The sequence below is a fragment of the Anas acuta genome, chromosome 3 (assembly GCF_963932015.1).
Source record: "Anas acuta chromosome 3, bAnaAcu1.1, whole genome shotgun sequence".
Taxonomy (NCBI): Eukaryota; Metazoa; Chordata; class Aves; order Anseriformes; family Anatidae; genus Anas; species Anas acuta.
The window spans coordinates 76,821,361-76,845,504 of NC_088981.1; the positions used below are offsets into that span (position 1 = coordinate 76,821,361).

The 24,144-nt window shown below is 38.6% G+C and overlaps 1 protein-coding gene across 1 annotated transcript in view; it reads left to right on the forward strand.

Moving 5' to 3' along the window:
* The window catches only part of MMS22L (MMS22 like, DNA repair protein), a 94,986-nt gene that overhangs the window by 36,865 nt on the left and 33,977 nt on the right, over positions 1-24,144 (forward strand). Inside the window, exon 14 of the mRNA XM_068677875.1 lies at positions 1,138-1,647. Coding sequence (XP_068533976.1) covers positions 1,138-1,647 — 510 coding nt within the window. The remainder of the gene's footprint in view (positions 1-1,137; positions 1,648-24,144) is intronic.

Below are 24,144 nucleotides of genomic sequence, written 5' to 3' on the forward strand. Positions count from 1 at the left end.
CTGTCAGTAGTAATTTACTACTAAACAACATTAATTGGATTTGCTATAATTTTTGGTGGCTAGATTTGATAACCTCAGCACCACTTCCAACTATTTTTCCAGGTGACAGGATAGGAAAACAGCCTTTATGGATGTTTAACTACTGTATGTGGAACTCACTTCAAATTAAAGGGGAAGCATATACCCAAATTTTTAATTGCACAGAAGGAAAGTTTAAGCTACTCAGTTTCATCTTATTCCTCTCTCACAAGAATGGTGACTTTTATTTAAAAGCTAGATCTGAGCATGAAAGATAACTGTGTAAAAGATTTCTGCTTTTTACCAGTCACTTTAAAGTTGCAAAGTAGCAGTGCTTCTCACCATCAGCTACATAGGACTTAACGCTATTGTAAAGCAATACATCCTAATGTTTCTTAAAATCTTTCTGCTCAGTAGAGGTTTCTCTCCCAAATGCCTCCAGTTCCCTGTTTTCTCCTGGACTTGTAGTCCTCAATTCATACAATGGGCCTTCAATAAAGGGCAGTATTGCAGAGAAAAGGAGATTTCCATCGAGAATCTTCCTTCTGGTTTTACTGCAGTGACAGTTGAGTAGGCAAACTTTGGTAGTGTAACATAAGAGAAATCAGTATCTAAAGGACGGAAGGCTCCTGATTATTTTTCTTTTGTTTGCTGTGTGCCACCTGGAAATAACAGTTACTAGGAAAAAAGCTGGGCTACAGGAATTGTTCGCTAATACTGAGAGATACCAATTAAACTGCAGTAGCCCTCATGGGCTGAGTTTGTATGATGTGAAGGGATGGTATGGAGGAAACGTGTCACTGACAAAATAGAGAGTCTGCTCATCACACTGTGCTCAGCTTTCTACTGGAGGTTGGATAAGAAAGGAAGGTTAGGCTGTATCTGAACTGAAAACCCTAATTTGTACCTTAGAGTGGACCAGAAATTGTAATAATGTGTTCCATTAGCTAAAAGAGAAGATGAGGGAAAAGAGGATATTTACAGGGTACCTGTAAACTAAAAGCATGAAAATGTGATTTTTTGTATCAAGTAGATAGAAAATTTAATGCTTTACAAAACTTTCTTTCTTGATTTGTTGTTGTTTTGTTGTTGTGTTTTTTTTTTTTTCTTTTAATGTAGAATTTATTCCAAGTTCCATCGGAAAAGAATGCAGGAGCTGACAGAAGTGGGACTGCAGAACTTTTTTAACCTGTTCCTTATGCTAGCAATTGTGGCAGAGACAGAAGATGTAGTGAGTAGAGTGCTGGATCTTCTGGATTTCCTGACCCCATCCTCTGTCACCATGTCTCAGAGAGCTCTCATTTGGAGAGGTCATTTTGCTTTCCTTTTGATATATGTTGAGAAGAATATGGACATTAGTGTTCTAGCTGAGAAAGTCTCAAATGCTTTCCGTGACAAAGCAAAGGAATTTTTAGTAGCCAAAAATGACTACACACAGAAACAAAATCTCTGGACTCTACTTTCAACGTACATTGATGGTGTCCAAGAAGTGTTTGAGACCAGCTGCTACTTGAGCCTTTCTGAGGAAAAGTTACTAAATGATGGCTTTACTATGCTGCTGCCTGCTTGTCGGGGAGCTGAACTGAGTATGGTCCTGAATTTTCTTCAGGTTGTTCTAGCCAGACTTAGGTAAGTCATTTTGTTAGACCGTGGATGTAGACTGGAATGCGTTTAGTGTTCGGGTTAAGCTGTAGTTCATACTAATTTCTTACTGAAGTGTAGCAAAAGGTAAGAGAGAGCTTTAGAGGGTTGTGAACGATATGTTAAATTTTGAAATCTGCCAGTGCCCTGCTGCATTTAGGATTTTAGAAATGTTTCCTTACTATTTCAGTTAACAAAGGTTTGCTGCCCTTGATATTTTGTAATGAATTAGTGACACTGTAAAAAGTCATTCAGTTGCCACTGTTTCAGATATTATTTCTTTTTGGCACCGGAAATTTCGAAACAATTATCTGTACTAAATTACTAAAGTAACGTTTTCCTGTGGTGTTTTTTTTTTCTTTCCCCAGTGAATTTTATGTTTTTCTGACTTCATTCTAATTCTTTTTTCTTCTTTCAGCAAGGTTGCAATCAAACACAACAGTTATGGAGTCTTAAATACTTGTCTAAGGTTTGTTAGAAAAGAAGGAAATCATATTTTACCACTTGGAAGCAGTTTTGCTTTGATGTACTAGTTCAGGTTTCAACATCTACAGTGCCCTTCAATAATAAGCATATTTTTGTCTACTGATGCCTTTTAGAGGTAGTCTTCCAGTTTGAAGCCCAAACTGCTTTTTTTTATATTTATATTAAGAAGCAGCTATTGATCTGCCATTACTTCAAATGTGCAAGACTGAAATATGTGGAAAGAGCTGTGGAAGAGTGCATAATAGGAACAGTGAGGCCCGTATGCAAGGTCTCTCTTCAGCTAGGTTCTTTGTTATTGTCTAGTAGTTTGACTGCGGCTGTCAATAGCTTATACATCCGAAGACAACTGTTTTTCAGGCAGTCTTTTGAAAAAAGATGAAGCATGAAACTAAGTTTAGTTGATTTATTATTTATTATTTCAGTTCAACGGAATGTATTTACTGGAATAAATTGGAGACTTCAAAAATACTTTGACATTTTCTCCGTTAGCTAATACACTGTATTTGTAGTGTTGCTTTTTTAAGATGAAGTAGGGAGACTTGTGAAAGTTGCCTATTTCATAACTTGACATTGTTCTGAAGCTTTCCAAAACTTGAGAGTTATGTAGTCCTTTTGTAATATAGACAAAAGGGCACAGAAGTCTATTACAGACTTCTCAGGCCATCATGGGCGATATACAGTACAGTATTCATACCTCTTCTTTATTAAAAGCAGGTCTGATGAAATGTTTGAATTACCAACATGCTCAAATAGTGTTTGGCATGTTAGGTATTGTTACAGCCTTGTTTTTAACTGTTCTTTATTTCAGCTTCTGTATTTATACATTTGGTTATCAGCCTATTTATCCCATCAATTACAAGGTTTAATTTCCCTGAGGTTTATAAAACACTTTGATCTTGGTGGTATGGGAAACAGTGAAGTGTTGCTGGTTCTCTCTTGCACTTTGACAGATTCACTGGAAATAGTCCTCTGTCAACATACGAGTAAAACAGCGCTAATAAGATTTTCTTCATTCAGAAAATTTGGATGACTGTGCTAACCAAAGGTGAAAGTATTATTGGCTTAACCAGACTGGTAATACCTGGTCTGTTTAGAAATGTGGGAAGGGATGAAATGGCTCAATGCGATTTCTCTCCTGTTTTTAAAATTCAGGCAGATACAAGGTAGTTGGCCTTTCATAAATGTAATTTTTTCTGCACATTGCACGCTAATAGTTTTATAACTGTACAATAGAGAATTTGCAGGTAGGAAGGAAGTGAGATCACTGATTAAAGTGAAGCAGCTCCCTCTAGGCTGTTAGGAAATAACAACTTCATGTGCCATTTTCTGCTAACCACGGATGATGGCTCACAGGAGCATTCTTTATTGCTGATTAAGGAGCATTATGAAAATACTGACTTAGGTGCGTTAAACTAAATGTCTCAGTGTTTAAAGCTTAAAATGTCAAATAGTTTTAGCAGTCCCCTTTAACATATCTTATTGCGTTGCTAGAATCATGTTCCAGGTTTCCCACTTGCTTTTATTTGAGAGTATTGTAAAAATAGCAATCTTTCATTTGCAGAGTGAGGTGTAGCCAAAAGCTCTGCTTTAATTATAGGTATTCATGCTGCTATGGTTAAGGGTCTGTCAGCATTTCCATTATAAACCTTTATTTTCAAGGGTTTGTAACATAGCTGTGAAAACTTGCTCTGGGCTAAAACTTGGCATACATGGTTTTGATAGAGGGCTTGTTTTCTTCCTTTCTTTTTTTCTTAAAAGGCATCAGAAAAGAGACCCCCACCTGCACCATTTTTATACCACTGTGTTTTAAAATAACCCTTTCCAGGTATTTCTGTATTTTGTTGTCTTTTGGAAAAGTACTGGTAGCTTTGATTGTTGCATATACCTATAGTTTTACCATTTTAAATGAGCTTTTTTAGGCTATTATTTAAAAAAAAAAATTAATTGTTATCATTGTGACTATTTCAGTGTCCATATATTTAAATATAACTGACTTGTCAGTAGAACTCATTTTTATTACTTTTTTGATCTGTGGTGAGTGGATAATTGGAAACAAGATGCTACTTGCTGGCACTTCCATGTATTTGATCTTCAGAGGGAGATTCAGTATGAAGTGTAAGATTGTATTTTAATACAGTCTCCTTTTTAAAAGCATGTGTAAAATAAACAGTAAACAATCAAGAACCCCCAAAACCATGAAGTACAAGGTGCTTGCTTCCTATGTTTACTTGGAACATTCACCATCTAGCTCAGGTGTCAGTTTTTCCTATATTTTTTGTTTCTGTTTCTAAACAATGCTTTAGAATCCTGATTTTATTTTTCTTTAACAAAAGGTTAATGCAGGATGTTTGGCCATGTGTGCTTTCATTTGTTCCAAATCTCTGGCACTTCCCATCATCTGAGTGCCTCATGACACAAAAAGAAACCCTGAGTTAATAAAAATACAGACATTTAATGGATTTGAGAGAACTCGCTGTAAGAATGGACACAGGCTCAGGGAAATTTGCTGAGTGCCTGGAAACAGTAGGTTCCAGCATCGCAATATCTTATTCTTAAAAGAAGTGCTTGAAACATGTTAAAATGTCTCTTATTGTAATCAGGTATCGCTCTGACATGAGCTTTCTCTCATTATCATCATCCTGGCATTGGGTTTTTGTAGTGCATTAGCACTGAGGTACGGGATTATAAAAATGCAAGTGCATGCCTAGGTGTAAAATCACTGCTGGTACTCTGAGCATCTGTACTTAGTTTCAGGGAGACTTGCTACTGATTCCCATAGGAGAAATGAAAAGTACCACAAACCTAATAACACAATAAACAGTAATTTCATTTTGAGAAGAATTCATGGGTATTTATGCCCCACGTGTACAATGCTGAAGGACTTGAAAAGTTATTGAAAATTTCAGTGTGTATATTTTATAAGCTCTAAATGAATACTACTCAGGTAAACATGTCTCTAATTAAAAGTTACAGTAATAATGAGACCATGGATAACAGCAAAACTGGATGTTTCTATCTGTTAAAACCCTAAGGTTGTGAGAGGAATCACGATAGGAATAGATTATCCAGTATATCTTTGCTATGGAAATGTAAAGTCATTTGTAATTTTTTTTGCGTTATACTTGCCATCAAAACACCCTGTGGGAAGCTTTCCGAGACCAACAGGAGCCTCTCCCCAGCTCTCTGTTACCGTGTAAATCAGCAGATAAGCTCATGAGGAGAATAGAAAGGTCCTTCCCCCCTCTTCCTTCTTTTCTTCCCCCTCAGGGGGTTTAGTGTTAGTCTTTGTAAAATGTATTTTTCTGATGTTGAACTTCTGAAAACTGTATCCAGAGGAGTTTGGAAGAGCATGAGCCTTCTCTTACCCATTCCATCCCACAGGTACATTTTCTGTGATGTCCAGATAAGCAGAACGTGGCCCTGTGACTGAACCACTGAATTGTTAGATCTTGGTTTGGCTCGTAGATCTGCCAGGCTTAATAAATGACCATTAGAAAGTCATTAAATATTGCTAGGACCTTTGTTCACCTACGTGGAAAATGGTCCTTCCTTTCTGAGTTCATAGCATAGATCTTAAATTTGTGGAACAAGCATAGCTGGCAGTGCTAATTTGACCTAAGGTCTAAAGTAGTTTAAGGTTTGTTGTGTTTTTTTAGGTGCAGTGATAGTACAAATAAAGTTGAGGTTTGAATGAGTGTAAAAACGTTCAGTCTTTCTGTACTTTAGAGCATAGGAAGCAAGCACTGCTTTATAATACAGCAGTGTTTTGAAAGGTTTGCTGTGTCTAAATCCTTTCCAGTAATCCCTTAGAGTTTTCTGTGGGAATTCTGGATGTGTTCTTAGCTGTGGTTACTGCATTAAGGTGTGGCTCTGAAAATTAACATTGATCTTTACTCTTCATCCTACTTTGCTTTTTCAGAATTTTTTGTGTGTAAAGTAATGTTTTGTACCTTTCTCCCTGGTGTACTGAACTTCAGGTAGCTGAAACTGCAGTGTTTTGACTGCAGGTCCTCTGCTCTGAAAGCATTACTGTCCGAAGGAATGAAATGGGGTACACAGCTGCAGTGCACCCTGTACCTTGTCCTTTGCTTGCAGAAAGTTTCTGTGCATGCGTCGCATCGGTTCAGGTTTGCAAGAATATTGACTTCCACTTCTCCCTGTCAGTTTCCTTGAATCACTAGAAGGTCACACCAGAGCTGATTGATTAAAATCAATTTCATATTGGTGTTTAGGATGTAATAAAACATCTGCCTCAGAATCACTTTAGGAATGAACCGAAATAACAAAAGCAGTTAGGAAATCTTGTGATTGTTGATGCCCCGATAATGCTGATATCGTTACAGGTACAAAGCCAAAGCAACTCAAGTGTAGTGCTGACATTAATTGCGAAGATATGCAGCTCTGTCCCCTGTGCTGCAGATTGAAATGCTTCTGTCTTTTGTTCATTGCATCCATTTTATCTATCAAAAATTAATTCATGTGGGCTTTATGTGGCCTACCTGACAGCAGTACAAGGCTTACTGTTGTGAAAGAGTAAATCCGCACAATAAAGAGTAAAATCATAGCCAGGTGTACCAAGAACCTGCCAGTTGGGACCCTGCAGTTAAGAGAAGTATTTCCTCCCTGAAGGACATCACGTGCAGATTTGTTTTCTGGTGGAAGCATCTCACTTTTGAAACAGTTTTCCCCCAAAACAGTTTTCGCTCTGTTTCCCTTCTTTTATTCTTTGCACAAGGTGTAAGAATGGCTCTTCATACAGAGTATTTTTTTGTTGTGGATGTTAGACAAAGAAATACTTTACCAATAAAACCATTATACACAAGTAGCCTTCTTATCTCTTAATTTTGATTGTTTCTTCGTTACCTTACAAGATATATATATCTTCTCTCTTTAGGATATCTCTTGTCAGATTTAAGGCTTATTTAAAATGAAAAGAAAGCTGAAGCAATTTTCTTTATTCCATTTCAGTCTCCTAAGGCCTATTTCCCCCTGGTGAGCTCATAGCAACAGGGGGGTTTAAGGGAATTCAGCTTTCTGCAAATTAATGTCTCACATCATGAAAATTCAGGACTTTTTTTTTCCTATATCTTGAAAAAGTAATACAGTGAGTGCGAGTATTATTTCTTGCCAGCGGGTGGAAGATGAATGATTTTGTCACAGTTTTACTGCTTGATGAGCAGTGTCCTGAGGGTCAGGCTTAAGTCTGTGTCACTATGCTGCTCATTACTCTTGAGCTAAATAAGGGCTGATTGGATCTAAATTGCCTAGCACATGGGCCGCAGATGAGCTCAGTGAGTAGGGGATGACCTGCTATTCAGGCTGGGAGTAACCCCGGTGTGCAAATGCTGCATTAGAACACCGTGGGAGAATGAGAGGCTACCGACCGCTGCCAGCAAAAGAAATCGAAATGTAAAAACTCTTTGATGCTGCAATGTTAGAATTTGAAATGTAGGAAGTGACAGGTTGATGGTACTTATCAGCTTTGGCTGGATTAGAGAACAGTGTCATCTTGCTTATATAATGACAGAAGAATGAAGCGAGCTCCCAACTACTTTGTGGTGCCGAACCGCCGCTGTCAGAGTCGATGCTGCCTCCTACTGACAGCCTGAACGGGAGAGTGGAGAAAGCGGACGGAGGATGAGAGGCTGTTCAGCGTGCATCTGTGCCTCTACGCTTCTGTTCCCTTCTCTTAGCGGGATGACAGACCCGACTGATAAAATACTGAGGGTTCGGGGACAAGCACAAGTCACTGTAGTCTTCTAGAGTGGTTAGACAAGTCACCTACTTGTACTGAACTGTGTGTGCATGATACTGGTCCCCTCCAAAATGCCTCCCTTTGAACTTCTCCCTCCATTGCTAGCCCCGTGAGAGGAGGTGATCCCTGGAGAGGAGAAGTAATTCATGACTGCATGAATTAAAGAAAATTGACCTTTAAAGAGCATAAAAAATCTGAATGAACTGAAAGAGAATCCTTATGCTAACTAAACGAGTGGATATACTTGTCTTGATGGTGGAAAGTGAAAAGCAAGCAAAGCACCCTAGTGTTGAACACAACATGGCTTATAGTGGTTTGGGCACTTCTGAAAGATCCAGTGGTCAGTAGAATGATCTTTTTCTGTTTTTTTTTTTTTTTTTTTCCTTTCCATCCCTGGTGCTTAGGAAACTGAGTAATGACTACTTCCTTCAAGCTGGTTTCAGGTTTTGTTCCTGACAGCTTTAACCTAGCAGCATCAGCTTTTCTTACTATGGGACTGCCTTACTGGCAAAGGCAACTTGGCTCTCTCGTGAAATGAGCGCCTGAATGAAGAGGAGGGATCAACCTAAATGTATTCTGTGTTTGCTGTTTATTTTTGTGCTCTGCCTGGGTATATATTATTTGATTCTTCTTCTCCTGGGATGCTTTTGCTAATAATGAAATTTCTTCTGTGACTTAAAAACAACTTCCAGTTTGCTTGCTTCTGGGCCTTATAACAAAAAAGGAAGAGAAAAGTAAACAGCAGCCTTACAAGCACAAACAGTTTTACCACAAAATGGTGCGAGTCTGTAGGAACGAGAGAGAATATTTCCATAAAGAACCTAATTAGTGTAGAGATTCAGTGCTGCTTGAATGGTGTTCTAACTGTTATCAATGTTTAATGGCTTCACTTTGGATCACTGAAGATGAGGAACTGTTTATCACAACTACTTGTAGTTGATGTAAACATCTGAGCTACAGAGTTTGTCTGAAATAAAGTATTTTTGTCCACATACAAGCTCAGTGTCTTCAAATGGGCAGGAGAAACAGAATTCAAAATTACCGTGGTATCTTGGAGAACTCGTAAATGAGAGGAAATACAATGAAGACCAACTACTGAATTTGGGAGAGAGGAAGTCTGAAACAACACATGGAAAGCTTGACGTGGCTGCCATGCTGTCAAAGAAATTCGGGAACTAGTATGTACCATGAGGTGACAGAAGCAAAGGTGATATTATCTACATCTGTGGTTGGTTAGCTGACATAGCTGTTACCCCTGTCTGCACATCCTACCCTTTTTTGTAGGTTTTGCCACCCACATCCAGCACGGATGGCAGCAAGATAAATTATTTTGTCCCCACACTGGCACAATTTCCGCCTAGTCTATGGAGGAAAACCAAAATTGTTTGTGAATGGTAGTTCAAGTGGATTTCCTAATATCTCAAAGGAGCATGGGATGGATGCAGTTCTTATATTTTGACCTCTATTTACATGGCTATTTACATGAATTTGTAAGAACATAATGGCTGTAAGTAATTGTTTGAAATTTGATTGAAATCTGCCTGTTGGATAACTTTTGTGGCAGTGCCTTTTCTGTGCACACAGCCTGTATAGTGTTAGGAAGCGGGGCTTGATGCGACTGCATAGGAAAAAATAAAATAAATTAATAAAAATAAAATTAGATATTGTTGTAAAGTGTGTGAAGTTTTTCAGGTAAAGATAGGAACTGCTTGTTCCTTTTTTAGCTGTGATTCTGTGCACAGTTCTGAACACGTCAGTTTGCAGAGCATTTATGAGTAAATTGAAGACTGGGGAGCTTTGCAGAAGTAAATGATGAGAGTAGGAAGTTTGTAAAAGTTTGAGGGAATTGGTTTTAGTTAGGAAAGATTGAAGGGAGATGTGCTAGAAGTTACCCAGTATGAAAAAGTACATTGCAAAGGCAACACGTCTGTTGTTCTCTGTGCCAGTGAAGAAGGAATTGCCTTCATTTGTAGCAGAAGCACTTTTGTTTGGTTATTTAGAGCAGGCTGTAAATGTCAGTGCTCTGACAGACTGCAAAAACTAGTTGTGGAATCAAATTATTATTTTTTTGCACTTGTTAGAGACTGTATTGGACAACCAGTTGTCGGGGTAGTCTTTGTAAGCTGATCAGTGCTGAGATGAACTCCCCGATGACTCGGAGTGCTCCCCAACCTTTCACTTGTTTCAGTGACTTGAAATAAAGGAGTGCTTGATGATGCTGGTGATGTGTTAGTAAGGATGCCTCCTAAGCAGTGTTCCATGTTTTTCCTTATAGAACAAAACCTTGGTGAAACCAGAAATTGGTGGATACAAAAGAAACCAGACCGGAGGGTGTCTGAAGGGGGCCTGTACCACATGCACACCACAGTGGCTCTGTGGAAGGTTGTGCTTTGGTTTTATGTTCAAGTATGGAAATCTGTCAAAAAATGACTTTGAAAATGCTTTTTTAGACTTTTTCTAAATAAAAATAATTGATCTGGGGCATGTAGGTGTGTATTGTCATGTTTTATTTGGCTTGGAGCAAGTCTAAGTGTCATTAATTGCTGATGCTGAAAAGCTCCAGCTTGCTTTCCAGTGATACTAAACAGTGAAAATGTGCCTGATGTGAAATGATTCTGAAATAGTAGGCCATGCTGTCCTCTCTAGAAACAAAATTGGAAGAGTCGAACAGAGTACTCTGCAATGTGTACATCATGCAGCTTCTCATGTTCTGGTGGGGTTCCTTCCTGACACTGTTACAGAAAGGAGCAAACGGAGGAAGGTAGAAACAGTTTGTGGTTTATTTAGTTCTCTGCTGAGCTGGAGGTACTGTCTGTTCTCTTTTTCGCAACCAGAAGGCCCTGTTTATCTCTGATCGGGGTTAATTAAAGCCTTAGGGCAATGCTGAGACCCTGCCAATGGCTGGAAGGTACAGACGTAATCGAGGCTGAAGCTCCTCACTGCAGGGAACGGAGAGGTAACTGTGGGCTGCCGCTGGCTCTGATAGTACAGCTGTGCTCATTCTTTCCAAAAGAAAATACAGGAGTGAACTTTTTTTTGCCAAATAGTTCTGTTCGCTTGTTAATCTCTGTCTGCTGTCAGAGTGGCAAGAAGCCTCTGGTTTGACGTGTGAGCTCACAAATCCGTTTTAAGGAGCAGGACCCTCTTGGTTCTCTGTATGGTAACACGGTGACTACACCTGCAGCCTCAGGAGCGTGCAGCACAGCCTTGAGTGTGCAGCCTTTCACTGAGGGGCAGGAGAAGGGAGGAATGAGCAACTACACAGCCAGGACAATGAGGTTTTCTTTTACTGCTTTTTGTGTCCTTGTTTTATCTAGGAAGAGTCAACAAGGAGAACAATAGCAATTATTTTCATTGGCATTCTTTGTTTGCTTGGACAGGAATAGATTGATTAGCTATTGGTGGTGTGCAGTTGAAAATACTGGAGTGTGTGTTCCAGGTATCTACCTAAAATATTTTAAAGCTACCTAAAACATTTTAAAGCTGCAAAAGATATACTCCAAGGGAATTTTTCTGATTCACACCCACCTGTATATTCAGGGGTATTCTCAAATGGCATCATTTGGGGGAGAAGGTGCTGTGCGCTCAGGTGGCCAAGAAGGCCAGCGGTATCCTGGCTTGTATAAGAAGCAGTGTGGCCAGCAGGGCTAGGGAAGTGATCATCCCCCTGTACTCGGCTCTGGTGAGGCCGCACCTCGAGTACTGTGTTCAGTTTTGGGCCCCTCGCTACAAGAAGGACATCGAGGTGCTCGAGCGGATCCAGAGAAGGGCAACAAGGCTGGTGAGGGGCCTGGAGAACAAGTCCTACGAGGAGTGGCTGAGGGAGCTGGGCTTGTTCAGCCTGGAGAAGAGGAGGCTCAGGGGTGACCTTACTGCTCTCTACAGGTACCTTAAAGGAGTCTGTAGCGAGGTGGGGGTTGGCCTATTCTCCCACGTGCCTGGTGATAGGATGAGGGGAAATGGGCTAAAAATGGGCTAAAGTTGGGCCAGGGGAGGTTGGATATTAGCAAAAACTTCTCTACTGAAAGGGTTGTTAGGCATTGGAATGGGCTGCCCAGGGAAGTGGTGGAGTCACCATCCCTGGAGGTCTTTAAAAGACATTTAGATGTAGAGCTTAGGGATATGCTTTAGTGGAGGACTTGTTAGTGTTAGGTCAGAGGTTGGACTAGGTGATCTTGGAGGTCTCTTCCAACCTAGATGATTCTGTGATTCTGTTTGATGTGTTACATTTACATGGAGTTTGGTATTAGGTGCAAAGATGACATCAGCAAGCACTATGGTCATCTTATTTGTTACATAATAATTAACTATAGCACAGCTGTGATTATCCAAATGCCACAGGGAATATATTCAGGCAAACAGGGGACTTTTTACAATGTAATTGTTAGGCATTGGGGAGACATGACCCTGTTTACGGTAATGGGGGTGGGGTATGGTTAATTGATGTTAGGACAATCAAACTTTTACCGTTTCAGTATTCTGGGATTCTAGGATTTGCTAGAAAATGTCGGTACATTCCTAGGGAAAAATAAATAAATAAATAAATAATAACCCCAAGAGTCAATCTTGATGTTACACTTGCAGTACACTTGCATTACTTGCACTGAATTACTGTTAGGATTATGTGTTCAGAAATCACTTATATTGTCTGTAAATCCTGCACATTTTATATCATAGTGAAAATTCCATACATTTTGATTCTGAGTATTTTGTAAAGGCATCTATTTTTCTAAGGCATCAAAAATGGCTACTATTTTTTAAGTCAAACTCAAGAATTGAAGATTTTTCCTGCAACCAAGAAACTTTTGTTGGCTTATTTTCCTTCTCTAAAGAAAACTTCTGATATCTACAGTATGAGCATTACAACAGAGATTACGGTTGATGACATCCAGCTTGAGCTTCACTGTCTTCTCCAGCTTTAGAATATGAGGACATAAAACAATTTAATTTCATTAGAGTTTATTAGCATTTCTATAAAAGCATTTCTACTGTACTGCCATGGTACTGAACCTCTAGAATTTCTAATAGCTCAGCCCACTCTTTGGAAGATTTGCGTCGCTCCTGTCTTACTGAAAGTTTTTCTCTAGCTCTTGGTTGTTTTTTTTTTTTTTCCTTCTTTGAAAGAGGGTAATTTCTGAAAACTCTTCAGCAGTCCTATCTCCATGTAAATTAATACTGTAAATTCTGCTGCTAGTGAGGGTGGAGGGAGAGTAGTAAGAGTGGGTGGGGGGAGAGAAGAATTAAAATCATTCCAATAAATGGTTTAATTTATGCCTCAGCAGTTAAGCATGCTCCTGGTTAACAGAAATACCCTTCAGCTACACAGGATTTGGGAGGGTTGGAGGGCACTCATTTGCACATAAATAGCCATTAACTGATAAATTCCCAGAGGTCTCCTGTTGCATGCTAGTGGTTCTGACCTACTTAGCTAGCTTAAATTTGTTTTACAGAATTATTATAATTCCATCCTTGGTACTTAAACTTTGTGATTAATGCATGCCTCACAATACAATTAAAGTATAATTACACAGTTTTACAGTTTGCTATCATGGTGTTATTATTATTACAAAGAGCTGGATTTTGCAAATATTAGAAGAATTAGGGTTCTGATACCCATCACTTTGCTGTTATTAAGTGATTATGTTAAATGGGACCCCTTTATGTCTGAAGAATGGAGTGGAGAGAGGGGAATCATTAACTAACACATCAGATGGCTTCTGTGTGATTGAGGAAGAGATGTGCACTGGGGTTTTTTGCACATCTGTAGATGAGAGGTGCAAATACCTTTTGTTTATCTTTGCCAGCTGCCTGTAACATGCTCTAGCACATCTGTGCTTTAGTGCTTAAAAAAAAGCTTCACAATAAACATCTCCTTTTTGTAATCTGTTACAAATCACTTCCTTGTGTTAAACATCTGATTGTATTGTACTTTATTGAAGCTTTTTATTACAGGAACAGTTTCTTTCATACCCTGATTAAAAACATTAATGAACAGGTACAGAAGTCCTACAGATCTTTATACCGTAGGTTAGGATGTGTGCTCAGATGATATGGATCTTGTGCTCCGTAACTTGGAGCAGTTCCCTCCAAGGGATCCTGTCCGTTGTACTCACGTGCATGAATGTGTTTTATATTTATGCTGTCTTCAAATAGCAGTAAGTCACATACACTGCTGGTTTTAGGTGTTGGAGTTACATGGCCTCCCCTATTTTTCTGGCCAAAGTTGTTTTGGTGGCTACTCTTCATTCTCCAAAAAGGAGTGATCCAAGACTTGTTAATGTGACTTGTGTGTGACACAAGAATTGCTTCTGTGCTGGATAATTCTTTTTTTCCAATGCTGCTGCACCAGAAATTTTACTTCCTTTATCTGTGAGTATGTGTTGTATTGAGCACTTCACTGTTGGGAAGTGGAACGGCTGATACATTTTCTGAATTACACTTTATGCTCTTCTAAAGCTTTAAGATTACACTTTAAAAATTTTTTAACTATAATTGCACAGTGGAAACTCCAAACTGATTATAAATCAAATGTTTCACCCTCAGGTCTTATTTGATCCAGTGCTTTGGGTTTCACTTTTGCTTAGTTTAAAAGACCTGTTGCTTTTGTGTTTTTTGTTTAAGAGGGGCTATTTAGTTCTTTAACAATGAAAATATTTCTCCTTCCTAATACCAGAGAACACAGAGTAAAGGGCAAATAGAAATCTTTTTCTTAGAATGACTCCTTTCTCATCTGTAATTTTAGTCTGTATTTGTTATGCTACTACAATGATATAATCTCTGCTTTCACTATTATCATCTGCTGTCATTAAGCTCAGAAAACATTGGTCATTGTTACTGATGCATGGAAGCATACAAGCAGGTAGCCAGTAATTACGCTTGGAAGACTTTAGTATATTATTGGTGCTTCCTACTTGAATATATGTGAATTGGTTTCATTTCCAGTCTTTAAAAAAAAAAATACTGCATAGAAGAGATTTAAATCATTTTCATGTGGCACGGCAAAAATGCAAAGGTGCATTACCAGAAAGAAATGGTCAGCAATAAGAGCTATTTTGCAAAGTTGGCTTGCAACGTCTACCACACTATGTGGAGAAAACAGTTATCCTGTAATAATAAGACTAATGAATTCAGAAATCCATTGATTGAACTGGCTCTGGGTAGATTATGTTCAGGCTTGCTTCAAGGAGAGGAATTTATGAAATGTTTGCCGCATCCAGCAAGCACTGCTGCTATAATACAGCTGCCTCCTCAGTGGTTTGCTTTGATCCTGTGGAATGAAAGGACAGGAGGATCAGCTCAGGTCTAAATGAGATTACAGCTGGTTCGGCAGCTTATCTGGTCTAATGCCAACTAGTGTGGCTTTGCACGTCCTAAGGGGTTTACAACAGAAACTGTTTATTGAGTATCATCGGTTTACTCAACACAAGCAGGCTAATCCTTCCCAGCCTCAGCGTGTTGTAGGATTGTGCATGAGCCAAACCAAAAGCTGGTGTAGCCAGGGCCTCCAGAGCCCTTTGTCTCGCTTCATATTGATTTTTTTTTACCTGTGTTAAAGACAGTAAAAAATAAAAACCAATAACCAGCCCTATTGTGAGCAAAAGGTTAATCTGACCTAAAATCTTACAAAAGCATCTTTTAACTCTAGAAGGGATGGCAGCCTTTCCCTGACTTTTCACTCGAGGGATTTTCCAGTTTAAGGTTTTGAAGAACAAGATAGGAAAAACAGCTTAAACATTTAACTCCATGTGTCTCGCAAGGTCTCTGAAATCTCCTACCAGCTGCGTAGCAAACTTTAAACAATTATTTCCAAGTAGCAGCCATTGCTAACAAAATGTCATCTGTCTGTGGTACCTGATGCCATGTAGTAAGGGGATGACATGCCAAACATAGGGAGAGTAGTGGGACTAGTAGGTGTCCCAAGGATCATGCTGGCTTTTCTCTCTAGAGTTTATTATGCAAAACCATCAGAAAATACATTGATCGGCTGCTTTCTCAGAAAGGTAATTATTAAGTAGATGAATGTGCCATAAGGAGTGTAAAAAGGTACCAAGCAGGCCCATAGGGGCAGAATGGTTTTAAAAATTAGGATAGAAATTCTGGGCTGAAAGTTCTTACTCTTAACCTACAATCCTTTCTGTTTTCATGTGAAGGACAAAGGAATGTTAGGGTTTACTAATATTTTATCAAGCCTGTTTCCTCTCTGAGGCAAATCTCTCTTTTGGAAGGCGTTGCAGCATGTGTCAGATTATTATGTATAAAATGCTTTTTATACTATAGGGAAGGAATAGATTAAATGTTGGGAAGAGTAGCAACAGTAGGCAAGAACAGTAATGGTACCTTTGCACTGAAAGAAATACCTTAAGTTGTTGAATCTGCACTGTTGGGATTATGCAGGAATTGATTACTTACCTGTATTTTGTATACTTTATATATTATAAGGAGTGATTAAATCAGTTTTTCCTTGACACAGGGAACAGAATTTGGTGACATACCTGCCTGTCAATGCATGTGGCAGACTTAAACTGGGAGCTCTTTTCAAAGACTGCTGAATACTAGCTAAAAGAAAAATCAGCAGTAGCTTGAGGAATGGCTGTTTTCTGTTTACTTCACCTAATGGGAATGAATGTGTATTTTAAGGTATATGTAAGCAGAGAGGTTACCGTGGATACCATGGGGGTATTGGGAATATCGCATGGGGAAATTGCTAAAAATGATATTTAAGATAAACATGAACTTTACTCAATATTTAAACCTAATCGACAAGATGTGTACAAGTTGAAAATGTAATATTTATCCAATCACTTCCATTTTATCAGATCTGCTCTTAAAGCGATAGGTTGCTCTCATGTAGTATTACACTTTTAGCACATTTGGAGATAAAAGCTATTGTTGGTGATTGCTTAAACTCTTTGTTCAATCATCTGAACAGTACAAATCAAAGCATTTTGTCAGACTGTGAGAAGTTTCGCCTAGATAATGCTTCCCACACACACAGGTCACCAAATAAATTATGTGCACGGTTTTACAGCGTAGCTGGTGCTAGAAGTTAAATGGATGCCCAGTGGTAGAACTCGTAAAACATTTTCCTGTTAACACTACCAGGCAGAATTGACATTGTTGATGGTAGCTTTGATCTAATAAACCATCAGTTCTAACAGTGATTTTTACTGTGTTCAGAGGGGATGATGATAAAAGTTTAGCAAGCCTACAGTTCCTGAATGACAGAAGCCTACATTCCTGAATGACAGAAAATTAGCTCTACTGTCTATATTACCAGATGTTGGGAGCAGTGTTAGTAGGGGATATTTTCTACCCAAAGTAATCTCTTTCACTAAAAAAGATACATTACTTGAACAGCATCCTTTAACGCAATAGATACTCCATAAAAATAAATAAGATTTGGCAGGGAGGAAGTACAATATTTTGTTTTAGACTTTAGAAGCAAGGTACCTCATTGTCTTGAGCACAAATTTGCTTGCTTTCCTGGTTTCTGACATTTTCCTAAACAACTTACAGTATTTTATTCAAGGCAAGCTGCTATGGGGTGTCCATATGCATACAATTTTTGATTTTCTGCAAAGATAGAGGAGTTAGGAGCAGAAGAGTTTCATTTAAAAACGAACAAAAAAAACCTTTGAAATACAGTTCCTCTCTGTCAGTCCTATTTTAAATTAAGAGAAACACACACACCTCAAAGTATTTTCTCAGATTTCCTATCTGAAAAATAAAATAGGTATGATAATAAAAAAGTGTTAGGCTTGCAATGGTAAGGCAGGTGTGTTGCTGGAAATTATGTTCAAAATGTCTGAAGAGGTAACTGAGTAATAGTACTTCTTGTTTGTTTGTTTTCAGTATTTGGGGTTTATGTTTTGATATTGTTCTTTCATTTCCCCTCCGGGCTGTGTGTAGTTTTCCTCAGAGTCTGATTAGGTAACAAAACTTCAACTCAGAAGACACCAACTCAACAGCTGAGTTTCTACAGCCAGGATGGATGTTTTACCAGTTTCTCTCATCTTGTGTCTTAGTGTGGATGAAAACAAGCTGAATGAGTGAAATGGCATGTCTAGTGCTGTGGTAAAGGAAAACATTTGAGGTGATGAGGTTGTCCTTGGTGAGTTTGTTCCAAGCAATTTGCCAAACTTTGATTTCCATAGTTTGACAGAGAAGAATTTTAACAATCTTTACATAGCCATAAGTTTACTATCACATCTTTCAGATCATAAGCTTTTCCAAAGTGATATATCTGCTTTTAATGAATGAAACACCATGAACTTAAACACAGACCTATTTTAGTACACAATGTGGCTGTCTGACCCCTGGTGTGGGAAGTCCATTAAGCTACTGGGCTATGAATTCTAAGGGAGTCTGCTTAAAGTCAACCCATTAAACTTTATTTAGTTATTTATTTAGGAGAGCTTTATGGTGTTAAAAAGCAATATTTTAAAGAAAATATGAATCTGTCTTGTCATTATCATTGTCAGCTGGTGTCATCCATATCTTGGAGTCCCAGGGAAAAGCTGAATGCAGGATACTTTTGGAAACTATAGTACTTCAAAATGGGGTTCAGCACCGACCTCAAAACTAGTTGATTGGCATTCCGATCATACTGCATAGTTTTCAGATCTCAAGGAATTTGTTTTCTGAAGAAAAGACAGTAAAGAATTGGTAAGAGGCTTAACTTGTAAAAAAAAAATCAGAAAATGTGTTGTATCAAGAAATGAGCTATTGTGTAGCTGCAGATGCGTTTTGCTGCCCTCCTGGTGTTCTGGAAGAATATGTTTCATATCATTGTTTTATAAATAAGCAGTATACTGGGTTCTCAGTACAAGAAAGACACTGAAATACTGGGTTAAGTCCAGCAGAGGACCACCAAGTTGGTCAAGAGCGTGGAGCACATCTCCTGTAACAGGAGGCAGAGAAAACTGAGTTTGTTCAGCCTTAAGAAGGCTTGGATGGGAGGTGTAGGGGGGAGGCATTTTGTTTTCTACGACAATGCAGTGGGAGTTAACATCTGAGGAAATGGGAGTTAACATTGAGATAGAATCAAACCCTTGAGACCATACAGGAGTGTATGGTGGTAAGAAGCAATAGGCTGAGATTGTGATGAAGGAAATTCTTATTAGATACAAGAATAGGATAGTCAAACTTCGGAACAAATTTCTAAATGAGGTTGTAAAATTTCCTTTGTTAGTCATTCCAGACTGGCCCTGCTTTGGGCTGGGGTTGGACCAGCCCCAGAAACCAGGCATTTCTTCTAACCTCAACCATTCCATGATTTTTCAGTAAGAATGGAGAACATGGGTTTTGTGGTCAACAGTGTTGATGGCGGTTAAGAGTTTTGTGTTGTTTTTTAATCTCACATCATGTAAGATGATGTGCCTATAGACTGCCACATGACTGAATGTCTGCTTCTTGTAAAGAATATTTCAATTGCGTGATGAACATACTTTGAATCCTACAGTCTACTATTTATGAGTCAGCATGTGCAGCTCACTGCTTGCTCCTGATCTATCTCCAAGAGGATCCTCACAAAACAGTGCAGTAGACGCTGATACATTTACTGTTTTCAAGTTCTGAGTCTTGTAGGGGAATTTACTGGGGAATTTGTGTTATGTTGGTCAAAGCTATTGTAGTACTAGGACTGGCTCTCCTGGGTCCTGAGAAGATATTCAGCCTGTGTACACATGTTTTAGTCTATACTGCCTGTGCATTAAAGATACCACGAAAACCTGTCTCAGTGTATGGCTGTGTAGGACTGGGGGGAGACTAACTTGTCTCAATAGCAGTGAAGGCAACGAAGGTAAATTGCAGTTGGGCTCAAATTAACTGCAGGATTTTGCCGAGACTTTTCAACAAGCTGAAACGTGAAAGAGTTACACAGCATTCACACAGGTTATGTTGTCTTTGCGGCTCTTTCAACCTTATCTTAGTTAAATGTAGTTAGCAAAAGACAACAGCTGTCTGGCACAAATTTGCTGGGGTGGCTGAAGCGGACATAATATTCCCTCCCAGCAGACCTAACCAAGGTAGTCTAGTGCGTTTGTTGCTTGCATTTAAATTACAGTCATAGCAACTTGTCTTTTTGGCGATGTAGCTACACCCTTTGAGATTAAGGAGAGAGTGCTAACTAATATTATGCAGCTCTGGATGTTTGCGGTGTTTTTTTTGTTTGTTTGTTTTGTTTTGTTTTGCTGTACCTTTGTGTTTTAGGGTTGTGTGTCTCTTGTTAATATCTTTACTTTGTCTTTGAGCATAATAAAGATGTTGGGGATTTCTTTTTCTCCCTGTGTATTTTAAAAGTCTTACTGAGCACACACAACATGCTGCCCACAGTTAATACAGGGTTCTCTATTACTGTGCTTAGCTATAGAGAGGATTATATTAAACTCAGTAACCTTGCTGAAGCCCCTTTGTACATTGCTGCTATATTGATAATCTTCACATGATTCAACTGCAGTTGAAAACCTTTTATTCAGAGCATTAACGCTTTCCATTCCGGGGAAGGTGAGAACCTCTGATCTCAAGAGATGAGCTCTGTGACATGCAGATAAATACTTTTTATTAACGTGGTCCTGCAGATGTTGCATTGGACACTTCTTCAAGTGGACATATACAGGGAATACTCATCAAACATAACCATTCAAAAATGGGTAAAACAAATGATTTATCTATGTCCTAAAAATGAATTAGAGGTTAACTAAGGGACTTTTGCTGTCTGCCCATAAAGTGCTGAATGTTTTAGGAAAGCATTACATATCTGTTTTAGAATGCAAGCAATGTTTTAGAGTAATTAAAAAAAAAATCCTAGCATTCTGCATCTGAAAATAAAGAACAATATTACATCTGTGCTAGTAGATTGAAGAAGCAATATAAGATGCATTGAGATTTTCTATCTGTGATGAATACAGGCCTATTAATGAACACGTTTTCTCTGAAATTTGAATTTAAATTCACAGAAAACTATTAGAACTTACTGCCCTGTCTCCAGTATTGCACATTGTAGAATCACATTTTTGGTGACACTTGCTGGATTTAGGATTTAGGGAATCCAGCCTGTAATGAATTTGAAGCTTGATTTCCTTTTTCCTTTTCCGTGAATTTATTTGGAGCTAGTTCTTTTTCAAATACTTGCTATTTCTTGTAATTTAATAAGAGGTGTTTTGGGTAGGCTGCTTTTCTCCATTTATTTATCTCCATCAAGCAACAGATGGAAAATTCTTTGTAGTGCTCATACGGTAACTTTCAGATGTATCTCACGATTATGGCATCTGTTTGGCCTGGATCATTGCAAGTCTCGCTGCGTGCACAGTCATCTGGGAGAGTCAGAAGGACAGGACAGGCTCATCACGTCTCGTTCTCCAGGTCTCTTTTCCACCATATAGTGCATGAGGGAGAGGTCACTGAAGGAAGAGTGTGATGAAAGAAGTGCTATAATACAAGAGAGGGAGATGGTTGTGCTTGGAGGTCACTTCATTGCTGTTTTTTTTTCTGTTCTTTTTTTTTTTCTCGTTTTTTCTGAGTCAAACTTTTCAGCATTTGCTGACTGCCAGCTTTCCTGTTTGAAGGATTTCCATGTTTCTTCCTTCAACTCCAGGAGTTTTGATACAGACTTTTTTTATCCTCTTGTCTCTGTAAAGTCTGGTGATGTTATCCTGGGAACTTTTGTCGCTCTCCAGTAAAGGGTGGGAATGTTTAGACTTGGACTGCTTTAGCCCTGGCACAGCTTTTGGCTTCCAGTTTAATAATAATAATAATAATAATAAGACTATATGTGAGTTACACCTGACTATTGAGTTGCCTTTGTCACCTCCTATGTGTGCCTCCTAAAATTCCAAAAGGATAAGTCCCCAAAATGAAAATACTTAACATTTCAAAGGGTGTAGAATCATAATACTTGCGCAAGAGGCAGAGAATACCATGATAAAGTTAATTGTGGACTGGGTCCTCCTGGTGGGAAATGCTTTGAAAGATCATCTTGCTCAGCCCTGTATATCTAGAATGGTTAAATTCCAGTGGGTGCCTTTTTTGTAGCTTCAACCATGCTCAGAAATACTACAACTTGACAAGGTAACACCTGTTATTTTGAAAGCTTGGTTTAAAGACTTCAAAATGGATTAGGTCAAGGTTGCTTTTACTGATTCTAGTGATTGCTTAATCCAGGAAAATGGGTAAAGCAAAGAAAAGTAACTTTGCTGGTTAATTGTCCTGACATATCATTGTTTCCATATTGCTGTGGAAAAATAGACTGTCTTAAAACCTGAGACTTTTGGTTCATCTTTTTTTTTTTTCTTCTCTTTTCTCATGCTACATGCTTTTTGTACTGTTATACTTAAATCTAAAGAATTTAGTGAATAGCATAGCTATCAAATACCTCTGTATGAGTTTGGGCAAAGAAGAGCCACGATCCTTGAGTCAGATTTCTCAGGAGAAGTAGTTGCCAAGTGTTATATTACAGCATCTGTTGCGAAATATAACATGCTATGAGCATTTACTTAAAATTTGAGTAGAGGATGTTTTCCATTTTTGCTTATTATAGGGCCCATTGCAATGGTTGTTTTTTGTCTTAGTTTTTTAAATATAACCTTAAGCTTGAAAAGCTTTATACAGAGTGCTTTATACAGAGCGCTAGTTTTGATTTACTTTTTATTTTATGTCAAAATGTTGCACAAACAAATGCTTTTACTTGTGTAGTTGACTGACTTGTGGAAGATATGTAAAGGAATCCTCTCTCCTTCCCCAAGTAGTCATAAAATCACAGAATCACAGAATCGTCTAGGTTGGAAGAGACCTCAAGATCATCGAGTCCAACCTCTGACCTAACACTAACCAGTCCTCCACTAAACCATATCACTAAGATCAACATCAATAAATATAATTGCTTGTAAGGATATTAAATAATTGTACTGTCAACAGCTAGGGAACTTAGCTCTTATGATTTTTTTAAATTACTGACAACTTGTATCATATTTAGTAATACACAGTCAGGTAAGGTGAGAAAATATTGCTGCTGCTGTACTTGCATTACAAATTTAAGAGGATCTGTCATTTCTCCCCACTCTTTTGTAAGTTGTTGAATATCCCAAGTAATGTCTGAGTAATGAAACTTGGCTTTAGTCTTCAAATCACTTTATGGAAAAAAAATAGTTGTCAGCAGTGGTTAACTGTTCTTAAAATATTTGTATTTTAAATAGGTTTATATAATTTCCTGAATCTGTGTAGTAACTAAGAAGGATCATTTTGTTTAAGGTGTTTTCTGATGATATTGTTTAACTTGGAAAGGTGACCCTGAGCTAAATTCACGTCCGGATTGAGTGCTCATGAGCGTTCGTTGGTTTGATTGGGGAAGATTACCTGTATTTTTAATAAATTTTAATTACTCTGCTTTTATAAATTGTCACATTAGAAGCTTAACAGTTGAGTCTGTTCTGTCCGTGACCACTAACAATAGGAATACAGTAGGTTTTCCACTGAGATTCGAAGATTTATACTGTCAATGAAAGATCTGGAATGGCTCCATATAAGACTGCTGGATGTGTAGTAAGAAAGAGTGTGCTCTGCTCAGGCAGTGACTGATGGGTGGTAAATTGAGAGGATCTGTAGCCTTTTATTTTATCAGTAGGCATTTTTTCAATTAAAGGAACATTATGCAAAATATATTTTAGGATGTTTAGGGGCAGTGTTTTCCTAATGTGCATGTAAATAAAATAAAAAAAAAGAAAACAGTTTGGTATTATTGGGTGGAGGAACTTATACCAATGATTTGCTAAGGCTTTAAAGTGAAGCTGTCCTAATTGAAATGCTGCCCTAATATCTCTGTGTGTCTTTTACAGCCTAAGCTTGATACCCTGGCATTTTTATTTCCTATGTATGTGTAAATGAGTGCTTTAAATTATGCTTTGATGATTGTCAGTCCTACGATGTTTTCATAGAATTGTAGCATGGTTCGGGTTGGAAGGGACCTTAAAGCCTACCCAATTCCAACCCCCTGCCATGGGCAGGGACACCTCCCACCAGACCAGGCTGCCCAAAGCCCCATCCAGCCTGGCCTTGAGCACTTCCAGGGATGGGGCATCCACAGTTTCTCTGGGCAACCTGTGCCAGGCCCTCACCACCTTATGAGTGGACAATTTCCTCCTGACCTCTAATCTAAATCTCTGCTCTTTTAGTTTAAAGCCATTATTGGTGGGCCCATACAGGCTACCAGTTATGGTGACTTTGGCATATTTGGGCCTTTTACTCCAGAG